This window comes from Scaptodrosophila lebanonensis, unplaced genomic scaffold (assembly GCF_003285725.1).
Source record: "Scaptodrosophila lebanonensis strain 11010-0011.00,11010-0021.00 unplaced genomic scaffold, SlebRS2 tig00000043-arrow-pilon, whole genome shotgun sequence".
NCBI classification, from domain to species: Eukaryota; Metazoa; Arthropoda; class Insecta; order Diptera; family Drosophilidae; genus Scaptodrosophila; species Scaptodrosophila lebanonensis.
Window position 1 is genome coordinate 735,878 of NW_022060545.1, and position 16,689 is coordinate 752,566.

Consider the following 16,689-nt stretch of genomic DNA (forward strand, 5'->3'; position numbering starts at 1 on the left):
CAAAATCAAATAAGCATTACGGTCATACTTAGTCTGGACAGCGCACAACTACAACTATTCTGAAGGAAATAGTATTTTGAAATAACCATCGTTTATTTGTAACATGCATAACTGAAATGTTTTCAATACATTGAATAAGGTTCTTTATTAAACTTTACATACGCATCCTAGTACTTTAAAATTATCAATTTTCTCCTCTATGTTCTCAACTTCTATTTTTATTTCTTTCCCACACCTGGCACTTTCAGTTATTCTTTCATGCCAAAATCGAAGTGCAATTGCTGTTTGAACTGTAAGAAATACACTCTTCGGAAGTTCCTTCATTGGGAGAACAATTGTTCTCGGTTTGGAGCCAAATCCATAGCCAAAATGTAGTCCTGTGCCCAATATTAGCTGTAGGTTTTTTTCGGGGTACATTTCAATGCACTGTGCAACCACTTCCTTTTTATTATTTATTCTAGAAATGTTTTCAATGAGTGTTCTTACTGTGCGATCACACATTTGAACTACTATAGATGAAATCTGTTTACCTTTTATAGGTATTCTTGTTGTTTTCACTGATATTTTTATAGGGAGAGGGTTTTTAGTAGCAGTTGTATTAGGAAAGAACTTCGCTATTTTTTTGTAGTATTGTCTTATTGATCTCCGTCCACACGTCTCCTTTAATTCGATCTGCTCCTCTGCAGTTGCAAAACTTTTTGAAGGATTCTTAGGAGTTATATTTGCAGGTGCTCTTATTTCCGCAAACATATTGCCATCCTCCATGTTTTTTTTACCCATGGCTAACTATATTTTCAGTAAATAAATAAAATGATAAAAAAATCAGTCTCCAGGCTTCGGACTCACCCCAGTACACGTCAAAAGAAAAATAAATGCCATCAACATTTTAAAGCACGAATAGCTATACGACTAAGACATTTTACTCGAAGTTCGAAAGCAAAGCATTAGTAAGGCGTGTCCAATGCTTGAAATGCAAATACAATAAAAAATAAAACCTTTACGAATAGATTTTAATTATTTCCACACTCTGCCTATTATGTAAAATACTCGGAGATAATAGAGCCGAAGTAAAACAAAAGCCGTTTCAGCACTTTTACATTCTCTTGGGTCTATTTCCACACTGAGAAAAGTCTAATATGAATTCAAATAATGTTCATTTTCCATGGAAAACCCACAAATGAATTCGATACCTAACTGAGTTATTTCAAAGTTGTCTTTTTGTTAAATTTTTAGGAATAAGTGTTTTTTTTTTTAATTAACAAAAATATAATCCTATCAATTCTTAAAAGTTTTCTATATAATTTATTATTTTATTTCAATTTAATAGTTACCCAAAAGTAAATAATAAAAGTAATGTATTACATATTTACTTTTGGATTAGAAAAAATGGCTCCAAATTGTTTAGATTTTGTTTTCAGCAATTTCGTCTCAACAGTATAACAGTCGTTTCAATGGGAATCATATTCGATGTATTTACATCTATATAAATAGATATGAAAATGTATACAAATGCAAACATTAATTACAATTAATTGTTGCTTTAAAAAAATGTTTTGAATCGTAAGTGGATTTGAAGCTTGTTATGCCATTAGCTTGCATTTTTCTTTATTTACTTGAAAGTTTTAAGTGGTGCCGTGATTGATGCTTATCATTTCAAAACTACTATAAAAATGGAAATTTCACGCACAAGAATTCGTAAATATTTACATTCTGTTGACAGTGAAAGTGTACAAATGTAGGTATATACTCGTTCATCAATAATGATGCAAGTCATCCTGGATTGGTTTACATAAATGGTGCGATTGTAATGAACTCGTGTACATGTCTAATCTATTACAGGATGACTTGTGCAAAATCCTTGACATTATTCAGCACTTTGTCACTGATAACAAATCTGTGTTAATTTCCTGTAAATTGGCGTAGCATGTCGAGTCATTGCTGTGTCCTGCATCCAACAGCAAAAACTGTCATATTAGAAACAGGAGCAGCAACTCGAGTGGCAATCGAGTTACGTTGGCCGGGCTCATCGCGGACCGCTGATAATCAAGTTATTCAAACATAAAATTGATGACTTCATGGCACAAATTGAGGCATAACATTTGCTTGCCATCAGCCATCAGCCATCAGCCATGAGACATAAGCCATGGCCAAAAATCCGAGCAATCAACAGCAAGCGGTTAGCCATCATGATGACGCTGATGCTGATGATGCCAATGAGCCGTAACTGACACAGATACCGACATATGCAAATAGCCCAGAACTAACTGGAGTTGTGCAGTAGCATACTGGTTTCAAAATATGTTGTTCTGCGGCTACCCCGACACAGAGCTTTGCCAAAATAAATAGAATATTCAGGGCCAAATTTAATCACATGCCTTACACCATTCAATAAATTAGGTTAAGAAATATATTTAAGCAGCACAAAAAATATTTTCCGAAATTCAAATAAAAATGGTCTCGTTAACAATCGAACCTTTGAATAAAATTAGGGAGAAAGTAACACACCCCGATTTGAATATAAAATAAGGATTATATAAAGCGATAAAAAGAAGAATGCCACTTTTTTGTTTTTGCGTAAATTCCACTTTTTATTTGTTTCCGGTACAACCATTAATTAAAGCCTCTAAGATGGTAACTATAATAACTAACAGCTTGATTATCGAAATTCAAAAGTTTCAGTTTTATGATAGTTCCTTTTATTTGAAGAATATAAAATTTAATTTTATGGAAAACGTTTCTAATAAAGGTTTGGACAAAGCTATTGAATAAATGACAGTCAGAAGAATACTTTCAGTTAGAGAAGGGCTAATGATTAGTAATTGTGTATTAATTTTGTGAATAAATATTGGACCAAGACAGGTTCGAAAAAAAGGGCAGCTTTTACACAAACAACTTCTAGATAGTAACAATCAATAATTGAAAAGAGAATATTCAATTTTTGTTTACAAGTATTAGCAGTTCATTGAACCAAATAATCCGACATATAGTACACAGCTTTATTAACTACATTCCTTCTCCATCTCGCTCACTCTATACCTTTGCCTCTTGCAGCCATTTTGGCGCGTTGCGCCGCCGGTGGACGCGATCATACACCCTGCTGCAGTCGACGGGGCGTTATCAATGCCTGCATGCCGCTCTGCCGTGGCGTCATGCCGCCAACACTGACAACTAAATCGCCAGCGGGGTCAACGGCTACGTCATCGGCAGGAGCGGGCGCAGGCATATCGACATCGGCTGCCACATCAGCAGGAAATGCGCCCGATTGTTTGTCATACGCGGGCAATATCCTGCAGTGCTTTGAGGAAGGTAAGTAGTTATGGTCACCCTAAATCAGTGTATCAAGTGGACAGTCTCGTGTGTGTGTGTGTGTGTGTGTGGAGCTAATTTGGTTTGTTTAATTATGTGTCTGTGCTCGTTTCGTATACGCACTGTTGCACGCGATTGTGCGCTTAATTATTCGGTCAATGCTGTGGCTTGGCAGACAAAACCAATATTGGCCAATTAAACTTGCATTATAAAGCAAAGTTTTCTATATATGGCTTCCACTTCGCTACCTTTCTAGGCACACAGAACATACCCGGCCCACCTGAAGATGTGCACACCACAATGGTTGGCCAAACAAGCATCAGTCTCGCCTGGACGCCGCCCGATGTGGGCGACAACAACAATAACAGCAGCGGCACGCCAGCTGACGCGATAACGGGCGATGAGTTGGCTGCCGCTGCAGCAGCTGGCAACCCAAACCCAAACATGAACAGCGAACTTGCAACGTCAGCGGCGCCAGCCGCACAGCAGTCGTCGTCCGAGTCCGGCGCCACAAGTGTGGCAGATGATATTGATTTTATTGTACAATACGGCAAAGTCAATAACATGACCATGTACGAGACAGTTGCCAAATTGGAAAATGTGAGTATTTTGCATCAACAATAGAAATCGGAAACTTTTGCTCCCATTCAGGCAAAGGTGCGCGTGCTGTGGCTGTGGCTGTGGCTGTCGGCGCTCTTTTCGACCCACAATGGAGCACTTCATTTGCATGGCCAACTGGTGAATGGGCCAAGTTAGGCATTGTGGCATATGAGTTGCTTTTATATGCTGCCAGACACTTAATTTCAAGTGCATTATACGTATGTGGAAATCGGTGGGGGAAGGAGAAAAAATACCTGTGCAACTTTAGGGAGTAATTTACAGTAAAATGAACTCAGAAAGATTTTGATAAGGATTTCCATTCCAGTGACACATTTATTCGCAATCAATTTTGATGCCTTAGCGAATTTTCCAAGTAGACCTATTTTCTACAAGAACTGGAATAAGTTCAGAACTCTATGCTTTAGACAGTTATTTGAATGAAGCAAGCATGTCTAATATGTATTATAAAGATATATCCGAAAAAACAATGTTAAAAAACAAAAGTTTTTGGGAAAGTAAAATAGAAGTCTTTCATAATTTACATTTTTACAACTGTTTTTTTATATTTGAACAGCTCATTCAGATAAATAATATACCGTTTTCTTAATATCATAAACACCCAATAAGATATGACAATTCTTATACATATATAGTACCTCTTACAACAATAACAACTTGGTTCCGTTTTGTGATTAGACATGGCCAGAATGCAGTAGTCAATTGCGTTGTAAGTAAAGTTTTTCAGAAAGTAGAACAGGTATGCTAGAATGGCAAGTCCAGTAGACCTTTTTCTGATCATCATATAATGCCTTAAATAACTAAAATATTATTAATAGTCCAGCGGTTCCACACACCTAGTTTCGAAAGATTTTGGCTTCATTCTTTGATTGATTCTTTCATTAATATAATCGATATTTATCAAGCTTTTATGTGTATTTGAAAGAAAACAGGAATAGGACTTTTCTGGTGGTGCTTTCTTTTTGTGACAAGGTACTTCCTTTACCTTTATCTCGTGAAGGAGTTTATGAGTGGTGCACGCGGTTTGTAAATGGCCTTGAGTGTAATTATAAATGCCAACCAAAATCCGTAATTCGAATGAAACTAAGCAAGAATTTTTTAAAAAAATCTGCCAAAATCTCCATTAGTGGAAATGGAAAGGAATTAATAGAAAGATAATTAAGGGCTACTGAAAAAAGTGATCAAGTTGACTGATAACCAAAAATATGACTCATTGGTTGGCACATGTGACTGATATGTTTTTTTTTTTATATATATATTGCATTTTAATCCTTAAGCACTCCCAAATTTCGCCTGATTTGGCTCCGTGCGACTTGAACCTTTTCGAAAAAATGACAGTGATAAAGGAAGGCATTATGTAGACATTGAAGTTAATCAAAAAGGTTGTCCTAAAGGCCAGTTCAGCCTATTCAGGACTATTTTTTGTAAAATAAATTGGTTTTGCTAAATTTTTTGTTTATTTTCAATATATATAAAAAAAATATTAGTTAAAGTTATTTAAAAAAAAGCTGTTCAACACATACAATCCAATTTCTGGAATTTATCAAGCAGTTTCTTTAAAGTCGTTATTTCGTTCCGAATCTCTTGTCCACAATAGTAAGCCTTCCTAATTTTCACTGCCCATAATATAAGAGAAATGGTTAGTTTGATAGTCTCGCGTGCCTCGTTGACCGGCTTAGTCGGTGGCTTTTTATCCTTATCCTTTCGGGGTTTACCTCCAATTCCAAGTGATATTTCAGCATGAATACCTAAAAGGTTCAGTATTGGACATATGATGAATGATCTGCGTCTAATTTCAGCAGAGAGCCGAGTACGGTTTTCCAAAATACATTTCAAAACGATGTCTTTTTTTAAATTTATATTTAAGATGAGTTTTTTCATCTTCTGAAGGATAGCAGCACAAACATCGGAATCTAAAATATCAGTTCGTTCCCGCTGCACAACTGATCTTCCTTTTCCACATACTTCACTTAATACCCTTTCGTCATCCGCATATAAGCCAGTTCTCCTTTCTAAATATTTGCCTTCCTCCTTAGAAGAGTTTTCATCTGAAGATAAGTCATCCGCTCCCTTCAAAAACTGGAAGAGCTGTTCCAAAAAATTTCCAAATATTTATGATGCAAATTTCAACTAAATATTTGAGCAAATTCTGTGTATGCACTTACTAGAGAAGAGATCAGTAACAGGAACAATAACCTCGACATTTTAAATCCGACTAAGGTGGTTTTTGTATTTCTGAGTCGAACGCTACCCGAGCGCGTCTAATAATATTGGCCATGAATGTGACAACTTACGTAGGCATTGCAAATTAAATAAATATATGCACATAAATAAAAACTAACAAGTAAAAAAGCTAAAGTCGGGTGTCCCGACTTTGAAATACTCTGTACATATGTTTACAATAATTATAGAAAATAAAAAAAATTAAGAAAATAAAAAAAAAAATTTGATCGATTTTACCTCTCTCGGTATTCGAACTCACGTAAAGGGTGTATAATTGCACATTTACATAGCAATTGCGTCTGTGTGAGTGTATGTATGCCTATGCGCATCAATTCGTGTCTGTGTAAGCATTTTCGCAGTCAACCAAACAGCAACATCAACAACAGCCGCGGGCAGCGCTTGAGCAGCGCTGCAGCAGCGCTGCATCAGCAAATATATTTATGGCTATAACTTCTTGTTAAATCGGTCTATCATAATGAAATTTGGCATACGGACACATAATAACTAACTGGGGGTATTTCCAAAATTTTAGTTCGAAATTCCAAGAATTACGGGAGTTACGATTTGCGGGGTAGAGGGGGGAGGGAGGGGAATTCCAAAATATACATTTTCTGCGTATTCACATAAGGCATCTGGGACTAAAATTTGGTGTTCCTAGGTCTTATAGTCTCCGAGATATAGGCGATTATACGAATGGAAAATCGGGAAAACCCCCATAGGGGGGAAGTGGGGGGGAAAATCAAAAAAATAAAACAAACTCGTATAGAATACACACATAACGCATCTTCGTGCAAAATTTGGTGTCTCTATCTCTTATAGTCTCTGAGATCCAGGTGTTCATACGGACGGACAGACGGACAGACGGACAGACGGACAGACAGACAGACAGGGCTAGATCGACTCGTCTCGTCATGCTGATCAAGAATATATATACTTTGTGGGGTCTGCCACGCCTCCTTCTGCCTGTTACATTTTTCAGCTCCCGCAAACCTAATATACTCTTGTACATTTCATGTACAGAGTATAACAAGCTCGTACATTTTTAAAAATTACTTAAGAGATCCAAAGAAAGCAATGAAATCTAAGCATATTCCAATATTTTAAAGGGTTTTGATTCAAGGATATAAATCTTGTATGCAGCACAGTAGACAGAAGCGAAGGAACATTTTTTTATTGGGTTTGTTACTTAATTGAGTTTTTGTATTTTTATAAATTATTAAATAATTATGAAAGAATTCATAAAAACATTTAAATGAAAAAGCATCGCTACAGTATAAAATAAATAAAACCTAAAAAATTTTAGGACGTTTGCAACAAGAAAGAGAATTTCATAATTTCGTTTATATATTTGAGCTTTAACCTCTCTCTAAATTAAAAAACTGCGATTAAATGAAGGATTTAAAGTGTCACGAACTGTTCTGCAAACTGGTTTTAAAGCCCGATTCTTAATTTATAATTTTTCGTTTGAAAAAAAAGTTAGTTTTCATGTTCATTAATTTTTATATTTCTTAGTCTGTGATAGAAAAGTCATTGAACTTTGATTTATCTAATTTTCAGGAGCAAACGAGTTAATTTCGTCAAACTTATTTTTTCACTGCTTGAAAGATATCTGTATAATGATTTTCTCAATTCGTCACTTGCATTGTTTCAGTTGTTTAGTTAGAATGTTAAACACGAAGAATGATTTATGTACAATTCAGAAAATACTATTCTCTTCTACTGCATAGCCATAAAATCAAATGAAATGCTCATCGGGTATGAAATGCGTAAGCATTTAGCAAACCAATTAGCGCGCATACCCTTCCCCCCGTTCATCGACCATTAGTCTGTGTTCGTTATTCAACACTAATCCAATTGAATTTCATAATGTTTGAACTCTGTCCGAAACACTGACAGTCGCCGCAGCCAATAAGCGGAGAAGAGACGTGCACAGCAATATACCGACAAATATTGGTAAAGTTTTTGGCGCCTCGACGGGTGCCCAGCACAGAGATCGACTGATGGGTCAACGCATAAACTGCTGCCCGTTTCATGGCCTTCTTGTTGTTGTACTGGAATGGGGTGGGTTGGGGTCTTCAGTTGGGGTTTTTGGCGGGGCTTATGGCAAAAATTTGCAGCATCAAAAACGTGACCATAAACTAGTAAAAATTGTTGCCGTGGCATCACCAGCGAACGCGTCGACTGTAGTCGGTTGAATACTCATACATTTTGCTATTGTTGTAGTTGTTGTTGTTGGCATTGGTATTGTTGTTGTTGTTGTTGCTGTTGTTGCTTTATGTTGCAGTTACTGTTGCTGTTGTTGCAGTCACACATCAACGCGCAACCAGCTGGGCCAGCCTGTCTGCATCGGCCATGGTCATCAACAGAGTTATTGGCCTCGAAAAAGTTGCAAATGCTAAAAAATACAACAAGAACAACAGCAGCAACAACAACAACAATTACTGGAGTTTGTCGCGCGTTGATGCGCGCAAAATGTTTTTAATGGCCAGCTGTAGTTGCCCCAACGACCTGTCATCTTGCATTGGCATCGGTATTGGCAACGATATTGGTATTGGTATTGGTATTCGCCAGTTCGATATTGAAGATGCGCCAGCTTTAGTTTTTGTCATGGCTTGTTCACATTTTGTTCTTTACTTTAGTTGCCTTTAACTTGTTCATACTTGTAAAAATAAAGAGCACTCAGAAGCCATGTAAATGCTTAAAATATTTCTGAAAAAGGTTTATCCAAGGAAATGCTTATTTTTAATTTGGCAGTTAAATGTGGTCGAAAATTGTTTACTACTATTATTCTCTCTGCTATTTTTGCGTTTTCATTTCACTGCAGCTTTAACATTTCGAGCTGATATTGAAATCTATTTAAAACAAACATATATTGCTTAAAATGTATTTTAAAATGTTGATGTCTAGCGAGTTTTTGAAGCTATTGAAGAATATTTGAAATTAATTTGTCATTAACGTCTTCTCTCCTAAAATGTTTCCACTGTTTTCTTCAGGGAGAGTGTTTATTTAATTATATTAAATACATCAATTTTTTCTACAGCATCATCAGTAGGTCTACATCTATATATCATTTTTGATTTATTTGTTTTATTGCCATTAAGTTCTAGAAGAAATCGACTGCGATTCAATTTCTTTATTATGATTTTATATATTTACTGTTTAGGTGAACTATTAGTTTTAAATAAGTAGTTTTGGAGCTTTCAAGTATGATGTCAATACTAAACAAAGATTCTTAAATACGTTTATCGTTTCTTTGTTTTATGTTGTATGCATGTTTGTTATTTGTGTGTTGGAAATATTATTAGGTTGCAAAAACTAATTTCTAATTTAGAGTCATCTTACTTGTAGACGCAGACAATTTCATTCATGGCTGTTGTTTATGGTTCAGATATTAACAATTAAAAATGGCAATATCATTCAAATATGTAGTGTTTAGTAGAATCATATAATTTTCCAATATTATTAATAGTTGTTTTCTTATTAAATTTTCTTTCGTTATCGTCTTCGACGAACTGTCTCGGATGTTCAAATTTGTTAAGTCGCCATAACTTGGCTCTGATTCATGGAGAGAGATAACTTCCCTAGCTACATATTACTTTATTATTGTCTTGAATTTCCTTAGCATAAATGGCAAATAAACTGTATGTCAGTAGGTAGGTTAGAGTGTATTTAAGATTCGTTGTTTCTGCGTGGAGGCAAACTTTTTTAGTGATTTTTTCGGCGGTCCGTGTGAATGCGAAAAATTCATTCGCGGCTTGGCTTAAATGCTTTTCAGTTGCTGCTGTTGTTTTTTCCTCTACGCCGCCTAGTGTCAAATGGTTTAAATGTGCCTCGTTGCATCGTTCGGCCTTTGCCGCTGATGCTGATGCTGCTGCGACGTTATTGTATCTATAAGTTCTTTGTGTGGCCAGTGGTGTATCGTAGAGGCAGCAGCAGGAACAGGAGTAGTGGGGACGGTGGGGCAGGAGGGTGGGGGGACGGCGAAGCTTACGTGTGCTGTACGCTCGGTTTGTTGTCACACTCTTTCGACGCTGCATTGCGTTGACTCTGTGTGACACTTTTATGGACAAACTTAATTGCTTTTGGACGTGTCAGAAATATTGTTGCATCAGTGAGTCGCAAACCCTGGTGTTACGGCTCGGTTACAGTGTGGCGCCACTACTCTGCCCCACCAACCCCTTGGCCCGTTACCATCCAAACAAATGGGTCTGCAGAATAACGCAAATGCTGGAGTGAAAATCAAAAAAGCGTTGGTCCAAAACTAACGGCTTCCTTGGCCGTCTATGCCTTTACTCTTTATTGCACATTGAAGCAAAGGCAAATATTAATTTAGGTTGATGTATGTACCAGCATTCCCTGTATTCGTATATGCTTGTATGAAGGATTGATGAGTTTCTCGTACATTTTTTAAAAAGCTCAATTATATGCTCCTTCTAGTTGAGGAATATAAACAAACAGAAAATTATCAACAACATTTGAAAACTTTTAGGACATACACACAAAAGTTGATGAGGAAACTTAATATGTGTATAAACACTTAAATATTTTATTGTCACAATCATTGGACAATCAATATTTAAACGGTGGAGTTGCAGTTTAATTGCTTGGATAAGTTTAAGTATCTCGTTGTTATAGTTTTCACCTCAAATTACAACATTGTATCTTACTTAAGTTAGGCAGTCTCTGTGTTTACATTTATTGATTTAATAATATGCTATAATAATGCTCTTTCTTTTTTAATGCAAATATGAAATATTACTTACTTATTTGCATATTTGCACATAAGCTGACAGCATTTTAATAATAGTGCATATCAATTTTTTTAACGCCTTTAAACAAAAAAGAGATCTGCACTACTTTCTCCTTTTATTCTGTTCCCAAAATATTTTAATTAAGTGAACACAGCACATACGAAGACAATCTTCGAGCTACAATAGATCTGAGATTTTTTTAGTTAGTATTTGATGTTGTTTTTATTCGAAACATGCAAAATGAAGCTAATAGTTTACACATATAATATTTAAAAAATTCTACACTTGCTAAAATCACACGTTCCCATTATTAAATTGGGGGGTTCGAAAAGCCGAGTAAGTATATATTTTGCTGCCAAAAGCAGGCTGACCTGATGTAGTTGGTAATGGTTCTAGAGGTTGTTGTTTTTGAATAAATAATCTATAAAGCTAAAAATGCGAGAGTCAGCACTGCATTTGTGGATGTCAGCATTTTTTTTAGTCTTAATAGATGTATTAATAGATTTAATAAGGGGCTTCTATATACAATCCATATGCTTTTTCTTGTATTCAATTTATTATGAGTACTCAACAATTATGCTTCAACTAGTAAGCAACCGAGTTTTCGTTTTAGTAGCAACTTATAATTACTTGTTCGCATATCGCGACCCACTGTGCAGAGTAAGACCAAAATGGCATATTAGTGGCACAGTATCGTAGCCGACGAGCTGAGGCTGATGCTGAGGCTGAGACTGGAGCTGAGCGACCAATCGTCCAAGTCAACGTGCCCATGATGGCTGGGTCCTGTTTCTGCTGCTGCGCCTGATTGAATCAGTGCCAATAATTTGGCAATTTCTATTCGTCGCCAGTGCGCGGCATGGTGTCACCAGCATCAACAAACATTATTTGATTCTGGCAACAACAACAACAACAACGACAACAACAACACAGCAGCAGAAGCAGGCCAACAGGATATTATTGCGGCAGTTTGGGGCGTCTGCGGCATTCAAAGGGTTGCGCCCGTTGTCAACCATTTGTAATAAGGTTTTTGACTTGACTTTGGCCAAATGTAACTTTTGCAATGATTTTTACTACCGCTGTTAGTTGACAGCAACAAACGAATTTTATTTCTGTTTTGTTGCCAACACACAGTGCCACACACACACACACACACACACACACACACAGTGACACCCGCAGCAACAACGGAATGTTGGTCGTAAAAAACTTTTCTAACATGGCCTGCAACAGTGAAATAATACCTATAAAAAATGACAAACAGCACCCAAAATTAGGCACATTAAAAATTTCGATACAGTTGCTGGACACACAACAGAGGCGGCATGCGGGAAAAGTGGGATGGGATGAGTTGGGATGGGGGATGGTGGAATGGGGGATGGGTGGAGTCGATGCTAGCCAAAAGGGTAATGCTGCGTTGATTATGTGCTTTGTCACTGCGCTTACATCCCACACTACCATTAACCCCCACCCCCTCACTTGTTTCACAACACAAATGCCAAATGAGCAACCAGGGACGTAGTTTTATGGCTTAAGTGTCCTTCAGATCGGCTAGAGCAGACGGAGGGAAGGGAGAGCGGGGTGGGATGGAGTTAGGCCGACTGGCAACCCGACGCAGTGCTATGCTTTTTGAATATTTATTTGTTTAAGTAGTTGCCAGCGTGCTGGAAGCTGAAAATGGGGCTAGAAGTAAGGGCAGGGACCTGCTCTCACCTGCAACTCAGCGCAATGGCAGCGACTGTGGCAGGACTCGCATGCCCCTGGCCGTATTAATTATTCATTTGGGGCAGCGTCCAGTCACCAGTCGCTTGCCTCGTTGGTTGTCATGCCAATTGTGTCACATTTAAGTTGCGGTTAATGTAATTATAGGTGAAAAGGGACATAATAAACTGACATCAAAGTTGAGAGCGTACAGTTTTGTGGCTATTAGTAGTTCCTTATCCAATCTGGGTGATTACGGAAGCGGTCACCGGAACCAACATTTCTATACCTACGAGTATTTGGATACAAATAATAAATCGCTTCCTTGCCCTAGATTTAATGCGTTTTATATAACTGACTGATGAGTATCTGTGTGGGTTGCCAAACAACATTTTATTTTGAAATATATTTGACTGGGTGTGTGTGTGACAGTATGTTTATGGCCGGCAAGTGGAGTTCAACTTGGGACAGTAAATTAAAGTTTATCGGTCTACAACCGATTGGCCGTTTGGTCGCTGTAAAGTTGTTTTTGGGTTTTCAACATTTTAAGTTGGACATTCTGAGTGTCTATTATCTGATTTAGCCTTATTTATTTGACAACATGATAGAGCGTTTTCGGTTCACGTTGCTAAGTTGAATATAAAAACACTGTATTAAATAAATAACTTAAGAAAATTAAAGCTTATGAAAAAAATTTGTATTTCAAATGAAATTTTAGCAACCAACAGCAAGTCCAGAAGTACTCACATTCTGGACTACAATTTCAAATAATTTTGTGCAACTAACGTCTGCAAAAAATTACTTAGTCTTTTTTTTCAAAATTAGAAAAGTAAATGTTGGAAGAAATCAGATATTTCATTTATTTTGCGCATAAACTTGCAACAAGAATTACCGCTAAGTAGTTTCAAATGTAATATCTGGAAACGATTTAATGAAGCTGTTGGTTTTCTCAAATGTTAATACAATATTCAGGTTATACCTTTCTTCCTCGGTACTGCAGGGTGAGAAAAAGCTATGAGAAGTACTCTACACTAAATCTTAAGAGAGTTGGGCAGCTGGAAAGGGGTTCCAGCGTTGCGATCACTTTTAGTTCCTTGCTAAAAGTAAACACCTTTAAGTAGGCCTGTTGTGAGCCTGTATTCCTGTTTCTGGAGTTGCAGAAGGAATTCAATAAGTTTTTTGTTTCTGCTCTTGGAAAACCCATTATCTCATTTATTTAAATGTCCTTTAGTCGATAGAATGTAATAGAATTTGTATATATTTTTCTAAATGTAACTCAAACCTTCACTATTTATTCTGCTCTAAAATATTAATGAACATTTTGTGGCGTCTTCATTTTGAGATGTTTAAATACTTCCCAATTAATTGATTCAATGGTGACTTATGATTGATAAATAAATTATGGATCCAATTTCTTATCTGTTGAGACTAGAACCGGAATGTAATCTAATTGTCAAATATTAAGAAATATTTTTTCACATATTATATGTGTATTATCTGTGGACGCCTTACATATTGCTGCTTCTATTTGGTTTTTAATTTGTATTTTTATTTATCATTTCTTTCTTTGAACTTCTCGGACCTTCCTCTTTTCCTTGCTACTAAGCAGCATCCCTTGAAAAATTGTCCACATCGCAAAGAACGCTGTTTAAAATGTGGTTTCAGTTTTGTCAGAATAATGTGCAGCGTAGAAATTAAATTAAAAAATGATCTAAATACTGTAATGAGTTTGAGTTTATTCTCTCAACCAGACCCAACTCCCCTCCCCAGCGCCTTTCCTAACAACAGCAGCAGCAACTTCTAGAGTTTCCCTTTTCAGGCAGCCAGATCAGAATAAGTGTATTACTTTCAAGTACATGACAGCTCCATGCCAAAAACGCATTAGCCGCATACAAATACGACATGCCTACATCATAATTGACATGCCAGAAGCAACAACAGCAAGATATATACATACATATCCAAAAAGGAAGATGAGGAAGAAGAAGAAGACATCAGTGGCTGGCTCTAAACGAGCGTTACAAGTGAAAAACAAACAAATGGAGATTTACGACTTCGCACCGCCAAGCAGAGAAAACGCAAAACAAAAGCAACAACAGCGAGAATGGAGACCCGACCGCTGCCCAAAATAAGAAGCGTCTATAAAAACCGCAACGAGCTACCAAAAAAAGAGATGAACAGCAACAGCAACAGCAACAACAACAACGATGTCGACGACGGCGACGACAACAGAAACCACCTCGACCCACCAGCTGTCCAAATGTCTGACTGTCTGACTGTCAGTTGCCTGACATTGACTTACATACCAAAAAGCCTCATTCATGGCAGGCGGTATGTGCATAGCTCAGTTGTGAGATAGGTTCAAATTAGCGGGAGGGGGAGGGGATGGCGGGTGGCGGAGGGAGAGGGGGGTGGAGTGTCAGGTCAGTAGCTGCGTGCTGTGCGCGCGTAAATCAAATCATTTTAACGCGTTGCCAACGCTAAGTAGCGGCATCCAAAGCCAAAGCGCATATTAGCCACAAACATGAAAATTAACAACAACTGCGACCGGGCAATAACTACAACAGCAACAACAACAACAACCACGACAACATCTAGTGGCAATGGCAAAGTTGATGACGACAAAAACAAGTTAATGCAGCACCAGCATCATCATCATCATCCACATCCACATCCATATCCACAGCCAACGACTTTGGCGGCTCAAAAACAAACAACATTTGACCATAAAACGAAATAAATTACTTAACGCGAAAATTGTTCGTACTGGCCACGCAACGAAAAATGCAATTAAAGGCCGAAACCGCAAAGTGCGACATCTGCAAGAGATTAAAAAAAATACAAAAAAAAACAGCAAATGACGACGACTACAACTCTGAGCCAGCTCGAGGCACAGAACTCAGTTAGTCTACAAATGATTGAGTGGGTTTTGGGATTTCATTCCGCAAAGCAGACCGCCTGGATGCGCTTAATCAAAAAAAAAAAAAAAACATATTAACTGCGAAAATATATAAGCGATTCATTAAGTGCATTCACCAGGTAATTGGAAAAATAGTGCCATTATTTCGATGGCGGGGCCTGGCATAGCTCTCAATATGAGTTAGTTTCCTGAGTATGACTCAGTTCCAATCACTTTAAAATTTAAGTCAATTAAATCATTTTAAAAAATTACAGTTTTTCAAATTCTGTAAGGGTGCTATCATATCTAATAAAAAGTCTACTTCTCGTATTATGACCAAATCTACAGGCCGATTTCGCAGCATTAAATAATAATAATAATAAAAATTTTTTAAAATAAATTATAAAAATTACTTTGATGGCGACGTTTTTATTTTTTACCAATCAGAGATCATAATCAGTCACAGAGACTAATCAGCAATTGGTCATTAACTTATGTTATAAAAGTTATCTACAAAAACCTGAACTGTAACGCTCTTTTTTCGTAATTTTTAACGTATTCTTCAACACTCTTGCAAAACACTCAAACATTTCTTAGCACTACTTTCATTTCGTGGTGGTCGAAATGTTCAAAGCATATTGTTTGTTTTTTCAATATAATATTCAATATAATATGTTATGTTATAAAAGTTATCTACAAAAACCTGAACTATAACGCTCTTTTTTCGTAATTTTTAACGTATTCTTCAACACTCTTGCAAAACACTCAAACATTTCTTAGCACTACTTACATTTCGTGGTGGTCGAAATGTTCAAAGCATATTGTTTGTTTTTTCAATATAATAAGTTAGATGTTCATTTTTGGATATCGTATAGCTAGTTATCGGTTTTAAAAAGTCATTCTCTCTCATTCATTATGTTTTTAAATAATTTATACAATAAACATACATAGGGGTATTCAGACACGCAGATTTTCCATGTAAAAACACATATATACAAGTATGTAGTAATCTAAATTCTATTGCTCGTTAAATACGAAATATTGAAAAGTGTTTAAAATTGGCAACACACTACTAATCATTTATCTTAGCTACATAGATATTACATTTAACAAGTTGAACAGACAAAAGGTCCAGATGCACTATATAAGTATTTATTATATCCATATAAGAGAATTTTTTTTCATTAAGGCCTA

The 16,689-nt window shown here is 36.7% G+C and overlaps 1 protein-coding gene and 2 long non-coding RNA genes across 5 annotated transcripts in view; 1 reads left to right on the plus strand and 2 right to left on the minus strand.

Annotated features, from left to right (window-relative positions):
- LOC115623215 (Ig-like and fibronectin type-III domain-containing protein 1) overlaps positions 1–16,689 on the plus strand; it is a 152,444-nt gene that overhangs the window by 120,660 nt on the left and 15,095 nt on the right. For both annotated transcript variants that reach the window (XM_030517456.1, XM_030517455.1), the window contains exons 9-10: positions 3,052–3,306; positions 3,563–3,906. In XM_030517456.1, coding sequence (XP_030373316.1) covers positions 3,052–3,306; positions 3,563–3,906 — 599 coding nt within the window. The remainder of the gene's footprint in view (positions 1–3,051; positions 3,307–3,562; positions 3,907–16,689) is intronic.
- LOC115623217 lies at positions 120–991 on the minus strand. Of its 2 annotated transcripts, none has more exons than XR_003995384.1 (2): positions 847–991; positions 120–782 (listed from the first exon to the last, which is right to left on the minus strand). It is a non-coding gene; the product is annotated as an uncharacterized LOC115623217 (long non-coding RNA). The 2 variants fall into 2 exon arrangements; XR_003995383.1 differs by having other exon boundaries at positions 120–786.
- LOC115623218 lies at positions 5,359–6,125 on the minus strand. Its single transcript, XR_003995385.1, has 2 exons — positions 6,090–6,125; positions 5,359–6,012 (listed from the first exon to the last, which is right to left on the minus strand). It is a non-coding gene; the product is annotated as an uncharacterized LOC115623218 (long non-coding RNA).